This window comes from Cebus imitator, unplaced genomic scaffold, assembly GCF_001604975.1.
Source record: "Cebus imitator isolate Cc_AM_T3 unplaced genomic scaffold, Cebus_imitator-1.0 Scaffold32, whole genome shotgun sequence".
In the NCBI taxonomy this organism is placed as follows: domain Eukaryota; kingdom Metazoa; phylum Chordata; class Mammalia; order Primates; family Cebidae; genus Cebus; species Cebus imitator.
The window spans coordinates 7,129,715-7,139,414 of NW_016107347.1; the positions used below are offsets into that span (position 1 = coordinate 7,129,715).

At 39.5% G+C, this 9,700-nt stretch overlaps 1 protein-coding gene across 1 annotated transcript in view; it reads right to left on the reverse strand.

Moving 5' to 3' along the window:
• Positions 1–9,700, reverse strand: part of CAPZA1 (capping actin protein of muscle Z-line subunit alpha 1) — a 52,632-nt gene that overhangs the window by 4,887 nt on the left and 38,045 nt on the right. The window contains exons 6-8 of the mRNA XM_017524314.2: positions 8,252–8,331; positions 7,575–7,653; positions 1,311–1,382 (exon numbers count right to left, since the gene is read on the reverse strand). Of these exons, the coding sequence (XP_017379803.1) occupies positions 1,311–1,382; positions 7,575–7,653; positions 8,252–8,331 (231 nt within the window). The remainder of the gene's footprint in view (positions 1–1,310; positions 1,383–7,574; positions 7,654–8,251; positions 8,332–9,700) is intronic.

Genomic DNA, 9,700 nt, shown 5'->3' on the forward strand with positions numbered 1-9,700 from the left:
TGTAGAGATGGGGTTTCACCATGTTGCTCAGGCTGGTCTTGAACTCCCAGGCTTAAGCTTTCACCTGCCTTGGGCTCCCAAAGAGCTGGGATTACAGGTGTGAGCCAACTACAACCGGTCAACACTTCTTAGCTTTAATTTTTAGTGAAGTAAATGTTCATAGGTATGATGCATAAACAAAAATTCTTTGGGGGTATTCAATAACTTCTAAGAATATAAAGAAGTAATGAGACTACAAAAGAAATATAAGAACAAATCATGTCTTGGGCCAGGTGTGGTGGCTCATGCCTGTAATCCCAGCACTCTGGGAGGCTGAGGTGGGTCAGGAGTTCAAGACCAGCCTGGCCAAGATGGTGAAAGCCTGTCTCTACTGAAAAAAAAAAAAAAAAAAGAAAAGAAAAAAGAAAGGAAAAATCAGCCGGGTGTGGTGGCACGTGCCTGTAATCCCAGCTACTTGGGAGGCTGAGGCGGAAAAGTGCTTAAACCTGGGAGGTGGAGGTTGCAGTCAGCCGAGATCGCACCACTGCACTCCAGCCTGGGCGACAGAGCGAGACTCCATCGAAACAAAAGAAAAACAAAAACAAAAACAAATCATGTCTCTTCTTTCAAGGTACAGAGCATAATATTGGCCAGGCATGGTGGCTCGCACCTGTAATCCCAGTACTTTGGGAGGCTGAGGCAGGAGGATCACTTTAGTCTAGGAGTTTGAGACCAGCCTGGGCAACACAGAGAGACCTCATCTCTCCCAAATATAAAAAAATGAGCTGGGCATGGTGGCGTGTGCCTGTGGTCCCAGCTACTTGGGAGGCTGAGGTGGGAGGATCACTTGAGCCTGGAAGCTTGCAGCTGCAGTGAGCTGTGATCATGTCCTTCCTTGCACTCCAGCCTGGGCACAGTGAGTCTCTGTCTCAAATAAAATGACAACAACAAACCATAAAACATTCTAATTGAATACTCCTAAAAACGTTGTTTCTCTAATGATATAAATGCAGCCCTATAGCATGCAATTTGGTAAACTTTCCTTGCTCTTGGTATTTATTGATTGAAGGTACTACTTTCCTTGAGTAACTCTTACAATTGAGAGAGAGTGACTAAGAAAGACATTTGTCTAAAGCCATAATCAATATTTTGAATCAAAAACTGTGAACTAATATATGCCAGTTGGTGGTAAGAGGCACTAACAGAAGTGGCCAAAATCAAATCATTAAAAGCAAACTGAATTTCTACTGGCAGAATCAGGATTCAGGATCAAAACTAATTTTTTAAAGAAAAATGAGACATGAGTAAGCCAGATACTATTCCATACTCACCGAAACGGTTAGTGAATCCTGTACATCTTTATGACTAACCAACTGAACATTGCCATCTTCATAATAGTGAACCTGTGTGAGACAACGTTTGAGCATTTTTAGGGAAGTTCATAGAGAAACCTGTTACTTAGGACAGAAATCCATGCTTTATCTTTTAGATGATGAGCCATTTTATCAATGCTGAACAAATAGTTAATATAACTAACGATAATTCACAATGATGGTTAATTAATCCACAGAACATTAAGAATGCTTTTTCCTTAGCAGGGAAAACTGATTATTAAGTTCGACAAACATTTGTTATGTGCTTTTCACATTCTAAGCACTGTGCTAGGCATTGCAAATACAAAGGTAAGTAAGATCCCACTCTTAACAATATTAAAATAATTAAAGTCATTAAACATTAGCTTTTCTCTGTGAAAACCAAGGATTTTTAATAGATCCTAATACCTAATATCTAGCACATTTCTCCATTTTGGTAAGCAGATCTGAATAGATACAGGAAAAGTCTAATTGAGGGTGAAAGATGGACAGAAAACAAGTATTTTATTGGTAAAGCAGATATTTTTAAAAAGATAAAAGTAGTTCTGAATAAAGTGAAGAGCTATAATTATGAAAACAATTAGTAAAAAGGAGGAGACAGACTAACAAATCGATGACATTTTAGGTTCAGTAAGTTTTGGCAACTTAGAAGATAGGTTTAGTCACCCTGACAAGGCTACTAACTGGTCATACAGAAAAGGATAAGGGTATCCTTTTGTGCATTTGAATAGGATCTTGAAAGAAGCAGTTGTTACCTAAGTGGACAAGGTAGAGAAGGACATCTACCAAGGAGATAAAAAATATAACAGAATGGAGTGTAACTGGTTTAAAGAAGAACAAAGAACTCACTGCATATGAATATGTACAAAAAAGGAGTGTGGCAGGAAACGTTGCTATGAAGTTGGAGAAATAGACTGTGAAGAACAAAACACTTTATAAACCTTGTTAAGAATTCAGACTACTCAGGAGGCTAGGATGGGAGGATCACTTGAGGCCAGAAGTTTAAGACCAGCCTGTGCAATATAGCAAGATCCCCATCATAGGGAAAAAAAGAATTCGGCTATCCTATTATAGGTGGCACATAGGAAAAGGAATGTTTTAGAAAGATTACACTTGTGCCATGAAGAAAATAAAATGGAAGTAGCTGATATTAGAGCCATAATGCTAGAACAATAGTCCAGGTAATGCCATTTACCTAGTGCTACGATCTGAATGTTGGTGCCTTCCCAAAATTCTTATGTTGGAATCTAATACCAAATGTGACAGTATTAAGAGGAGAGGCCTTTGGGAAGTGATTAGGTCATGAGGGTGAAGCCTTCATGGGATTAGTGCCCTTCTAAAAGAGGTTCAGTCAAGCTCCCTTGCCACTCTTCTACCTCATGAGAACACAGCGTTTACCCCTTCTGTCACATGAGAATGCATAAGGTATCACCCATGAGAAACAGAACTTGCCAGACACTGAATCTAACAGCATCTTGATCTTCAACTTCTTACTCTCCAGAAGTGTGAGAAATACATTTCTGCTGTTTATAAATTACCCAGTCCAAGGTATTGTGTTATAATAGGCCAAACAAGGCCAGGCACAGTGGCTCATGCCTGTAATCACAGCCAAGGTAGATGGATCACTTGAGGTCAGGAATTCGAAAACAGTCTGGCCAACATGGTGAAACCCCACCTCTACTAAAAATACAAAAAAATTAGCCAGGTGTGGTGGCAGGCGCCTGAAATCCCAGCTGCTCAGGAGGCTGAGGCAGGAGAACTGCTTGAATCTGGGAGGCAGAGGTTGCAGTGAGCTGAGATCGTGCCATGGCACTCCAGCCTGGGTAACAGAGAGACTGTCTCAAAAAAAAAAAAAGCCCAAACAAACTAAGATATCTGGTCTATGCTACCAGGAGATATCTGAACAAAACAGGATGCTTTGAGGGATAAAGCAGAAAAGGGAAAGAGAAGAACAACAATCTTCACTTACTTCATTTCACTTACTTAGTAATCTTAGCTGTGGTAGCTATTAGTTATTAAGCCTTTACTATGTGTTAGACACTGTGCAAACACTTCACCATTACTGATATTCCCTCATTTAATCACTACAAAAACTATTAGATGAGGATTACTACTAACCCTATTTTACAGCTGAGGAAACAGACTTGCTTTGAGGCAGTTATTAAACAATAACTTATCCATGTTCACATACCAAGTAAGAGGAGGAGCCAGGATTTGAATTAGGTCAAATTCCAGAGCTATTCAACATGTGTAAGGCCGGGCGCGGTGGCTCACGCCTGTAATCCCAGCACTTTGGAAGGCCGAGGCGGGTGGATCACGAGGTCAAGAGATCGAGACCATCCTCGTCAACATGGTGAAACCCCGTCTCTACTAAAAATACAAAAAATTAGCTGGGCATGGTGGCACGTGCCTGTAATCCCAGCTACTCAGGAGGCTGAGGCAGGAGAATTGCCTGAACCCAGGAGGCGGAGGTTGCAGTGAGCCGAGATCGCGCCATTGCACTCCAGCCTGGGTAACAAGAGCGAAACTCCGTCTCAAAAAAAACAAAACAAACAAACAAACAAACAAAAAAAAAACATGTGTAATACCTCCCAATGCTATGTTTTGTCAAAAAGTTAGGAATTCCTTGATCTAGGTAGAAATAAAGTGTCTCAGCAGGGGCTGACTCTTTGTGGATATCATTAGAAGGGCATAACAGCTAAGCTCCATCTACCTATTTGCAATAAAAAGACTTCCCTGGACAACATGAACCTCCTACATATCCTTAAAGGACAAAAATAAGTATCTTCTTTAATGGGTACAAACAGCTGGCTCCATCCAGATGGGCAGAAGAAGCTAGACTTTCCACACCCTCTCTAAACCTTGAAGTTTTACCTTTTGGCTTTTTACGAGGTTAAAGAAGAAAAGGCAATATAAGAATCCACTGAGAACAGGCAGTGGCTCACACCTTTAATCCCAGCCCTTTGGGAGGCCAAGGCGCGCAGATCACTGAGGTCAGGAGTGCAAGATGAGCCTGACCAAAATGGCAAAACCCCGTCTCTACTAAAAATACAAAAAAAATTAGGTGGGTGTGGTGGTAGGTGCCTGTAATCCCAGCTACTTGGAAGGCTGAGGCAGGAGAATCATCTGAACCCAGGAGGTGAAGGTTGCAGTGAGATGAAATTGTGCCACTACATTCCAGCCTGGGCAACAGAGCGAGACCAGAATCCACTGGAGACGAAATGAAAATCCATTGGAAAAGAAGGGCAATAATGAGAACCACTAATATTTACATGTAAAATCAGAACAGCAAAGATGTGGGCAAAAAAGACTAGGCTAAATGATGACATATAAAGGTTAAAATCCCAATAGATAAGAATATTTAAAATATAGGTAGGTCATACTCAAATATCAGCTTTGTTTTTTCATTAAAAACTAGATGGTTCTTTCATTAAAAAGAACATTTGGTAGGGGAATGAGTACAAACAGGATGGGAGATATGTAAAAAAAAAAAAAAACTCAAGAGAGCTAGCTATAGAAGAAACAAGATCCTTTGCATTTCCCAGAACTCGTCTGAAGAAAGGAGGTTATGCAGAGCACATTCATGTTGTTCAAGAATAAAGACTATGCAATTAGTTTGAGCTTCTGTTATGTTTCTTAATTAGGACATGGAAAAGAATATACAGTAAGGTCAATAAGCCTCACTGTTTATGATCTCAATAAAAAATTCCAAAATATATTCATTACCTAATACACTAATGATATTATAATGTTTAGAAATTAACCCAGCCTGGACAACACAGTGAGACCGTGACTCTAAAAAAAAATAAAAAAATAAAAAATAGCCAGGTACAGTGGTGTGTGTTTCTACTACCAGGTACTTGGGAGGCTGAGGTGGGAGGATCATTCAGTTGAGGAGTTCGAGGTTGCAGTGAGCTATGAAAGCACCACTGCACTCCAGCCTAGGTGACAGAGTGAGACACATCATTTCAAGAAATAAATTAAGCTCAAATTATATGTGTTCTAACACCTTTTCTAGGTCTCATCTGCTAATATGAAAATGATTCAATTAACTAATACAAATTTCAAAATGACTGCCATCAACATAAATCCTCCGAAATTGTTGCCTTCTCAGAATGATGTTTTTGCCTATAGACTAGCCTGAAAGGCTAAATATCTTAATGACTTTTCCAAATAATTTTCACTCCAAAATTTAAAAGATATGCAAATAAATTAAGCCTTCCCCGAAAGTGTGATCAATCTGTGCTTAAAAAGGTTTAAATGTTGGTCTGTACACTGCTTACCAGAAATTATCACACTTTGTGATGTGTGCTCGTTTCACAGGTTTGCACTGGCTAAAATACAAATGGCTGTTTCTATCCAGAAACAAAATGAAACTTACTTACATAAAATTGACAGTAAGCTTCCTTACTATAATGCTGATACCACAGTTACAGGAAGTTAATGCTGATGCCATAGTTACAATAGGTCCAAGAGTGTTAGGCTACTAACATATTTGGTTAACAGAAACAGAACAATATGCTGTTTTATGTTGCACCTTCCTAGAAGCTGACCCTAAGACAAAGATTAGAGCAAAAGTAATTTATTCAGGAGCAAATCCCACAGAGCTACAACAGGGACAGAAGTGAGACACATGAGGAGAGGAAGCCTTACAGGTACATTTATGAGCAGGTTATAGTTGTGGGCATTAAGCTCTGGAAAACTAAAAAGAACATGCTTCAGAGTTGTCCCACTTGAGGAAGCTGCCATATTTACCAACTCTTACATATCACTGAGGGCTGCTCCAAGAGCTATGAACTCAACACCAGCCTGTCTCACCTGAGTAGGGCATGCTCCTATGGCCAGGAGCTACTTGTTGCAGGAAGCTACAGGTATATATGAAAAGAGCAGATTTATTTTTACAGAATTTATTCCCAAACACTTCATTAAATTAGAGCATTAAAAAAGATAACTCTTGGCAGGGTGCGGTGGCTCAACTGAGGTCAGGAGTTCAAGATCAGCCCGGCCAACATGGTGAAATCCATGTTTACTAAAAATACAAAAATTAGCTGGGCGTGGTGGTGCACACCTGTAACTCTAGCTACTTGGGAGGCTGAGGCAGGAGAACTGCTTGAACCCAGGGAGGCAGAGGTTGCAGTGAGCCAAGATCCCACCACTGCACTCCAACCTGGGAGATAGAGCGAGACTGCATCCAAAAAAAAAAAAAAAAAAAAAAAGAAAAAAAAAAAAAAAAAAAAAAAAAAAAAAACTCTTGGTAATTGTTGTTAAAGCATAGCTTAACACAATATAATATAGGTACAAGTAGGTACTGATCTTCTCAGTTATCTATACCTACTCTGACCTTAGAGCTAGTGAGGCTTAAAAATTAAACCACCCTAAATTTAAAGTCAAATCTCTGCTAGGATATTAAATTTCAATCCACATAGGTATCAAATGAGTTAAAAGCTATCTTATTCAGGTGCCTGTCTACCCTGACATCAGCATTAGAAATCTACTTCTGGGCTGGGCGCAGTGGCTCACACCTGTAATCCCGGCACTTTGGGAGGCTGAGGCAGGCGCATCACTTGAGGTCGAGAGTTCAAGAACAGCCTGACCAACACCGAGAAACCCCATCTCTTCTAAAATTACAAAACTAGCCGGGTATGGTGTGTATGCCTGTAATCCCAGCAACTCGGGAGACTGAGGCAGGAGAATCACCTGAATCCGGGAGGCAGAGGTTGCAGTGAGCTGAGATCGAGCCATTGCACTCCAGCCTGGGCAACAAGAGCAAAACTCTAAGAAATCTACTTCTGCTTGGCTATTTATATTCCAAAACACTAGCCATTCTCTCTCTGGGGTAGGGGGCAGAGGTTGCAGTTAGCCGAAATAATGTCACTGCACTCCAGTCTGGGTGACAGCGTGAGACTCTATCTCAAAAAATAATAATAATTATTATTAATTTTAATTCTTTCCTAAAACTCTGTTTGATAATTCCTAGAAATATTTTATGTTACCTTTAAAGGAAAAATAACAATAATTATGTTGCCATATACTCTATATACTATCCTTTAACAACTCAGAATAGCTTTGTTCACCTCCCCAAGAAGGAAGCTTCTATTTCTATTCACTGCCAGCAATCTCCCTTTGCATCTACATATACTTGGTCCTTATTTAATACCAGAGCAACTTGTACATGTTTTAAAGATGTGAAATTTTAAGTCTATAAACATGTTGGAATCTCACCTGAATCTTAAGCACTCCAACCACCTGGGCTGTAGGTGGTGTGATGGTGAACTTCCACTCTGATCTCCAACGACCATTCCTATTAAAACACACATATAACATTGCAGAATTAGCAATAAGCACAAGAAAGAGGTGATCTGCCAGTGAGGTACGGAAGTTGGGAAAGAGGGGTGCAAAAAAAGGAAAAAAAAAGCGTTATTTCCAGTTTGACAAACTCAAAGCTCTGTCTACTCAAATATAAGTTTGGATCTAAGTGGCCTGACCATAAGCCTTTTCTAAGTTATTTTGACTTCCATTTTTCCCTTGAAATGGAAAACCATGCCTATTCTGCTCATGGGAGGCTCTTCCAAAATCAGATGAATAGGCTGCCAAGTTATACAATTAACTCAAGTAGCATTAACCCTAACCCAAGTAAAACTCAGGTTTTCAACTGGGCACGTTACTAATCACTTGTTGTCACTCAAAATAAGAGTAACTTTTAAAGGAAAATATAATTATAAAGCCTTAGAACTGTAAGAAATCTAAATAATGTCTAAATCCTTCATTTATACATAGGAAACTGAAGTCTGTAAGTTAAATAATTATTCCAAGCTAGCTAGATTAAAAACCAAGTCTCAATTGCTGGCTTCCTTCCTATATAAATGAGATATAAATAGAAGAGAATATCTATTTCTTACCAGAAGTTTTTAGGCTGAAACTGGTGGCTTTCAATACATGCAATAATAGTCTGTTGCCCATCAATAGTTTTAGCATAAACCTATTGTTTAGAAAAAAAAAAAGTTAAGACTCCAAACATATATTTAATTTAAACAACATGCATTGTACAAAAGCAGTGTGTTAAATCCTTTGGGGAGACAAAGAATCAGATAAAATGAGCTTACAACACAATAGTGTTCATGGGATATGAACACAAAGCAGAACATACTAGGTTCTACCAGAGACAGTGATACAATGAAAACAGAGGGAAATACTGCTCCTGGTTTGGGGTACAAGGCAAATGCCATTGAGGCTGGGTCTTACAAGACAGATGAAATTCTGATAAGCAGAGACTGAGAATAAATGTGAGACAGGAAACTGAGGGCTTGTTCAGTGAAATCGCTGATAATTCCGTCAGGTTTAAAGGGTTTGTGGTGAAGTGGACTAATAAAAGACAAAACAGAATGGTAGATTTAGGTCGTGTAATAGTAGATGTAAAGTAAGAAGTTTAAGACTTTATTCTACAGGCATTGGAGAGATAGCAAAACATGACTAGAACTAAGAATAATCAATACTGGTATACAAGGTAAAACAGAAGAAAAGCTGACGCTTGGTTAGGATGCCACAGGATTAATCTGGGCAACAGCCAGAGTTGTATTAATGAGAACGGAAAGGAAGAGCTGCATACAGAATGTAGAAATACAATCAAACTCTAGCAGTATATGGCGAATGAAGGGCAAAGGAAAGAAGGAACTTAAAGGGTGACTAAAAAGATAGCAGTGTCATTAACCAGGAACTACAGATGGAGATGTCTAGTTAGTAGTTAGAAACACTAACTCTTCCTTAGTGTGGGAGAGGTGAATGGAAATGCAATCACCAAGGGAAAGAAAAAAAAAAATAGTGCTTTATAGTCCACAAAATATGTTTCTACATATATTTTCTTTTACCTACAATAAATCTGATAAAATATATTGTTATCATCTACAGATGAGAAAGTTAAAGTTCACAAAGCTTCTTGCCTAAGGTCACTCAGAAAGTGGTAAAGGCAGAATCCAAACCCACTGTTTTTGTGACACCGAAGTCTGTGTTACTTTACCTGCATTAAATGACTATGAACTTTGGGGAATGCCTACATTTACAAAGGTAGGGGAAAAAAGAATGCAGTACAAACAGAGTAACAATAATTACGCCAGACACAGTGGCTCATGAGGTCAGGAGATCGAGTCCATCCCGGCCAGTATGCTGGAACCCTGTCTCTACTAAAACACAAAAAATTACCTGGGTGTGGTGGTGGGCATCTGTAGTCCCAGCTACTTGGGAGACTGAGGCAGAAGAATTGCTTGAACTCGGGAGGTGGAGTTTGCAGTGAGCTGAGATTGTATCACTGCTACACTCCAGCCTGGCAACAGAGTGAGACTCTGTCTCAAAAA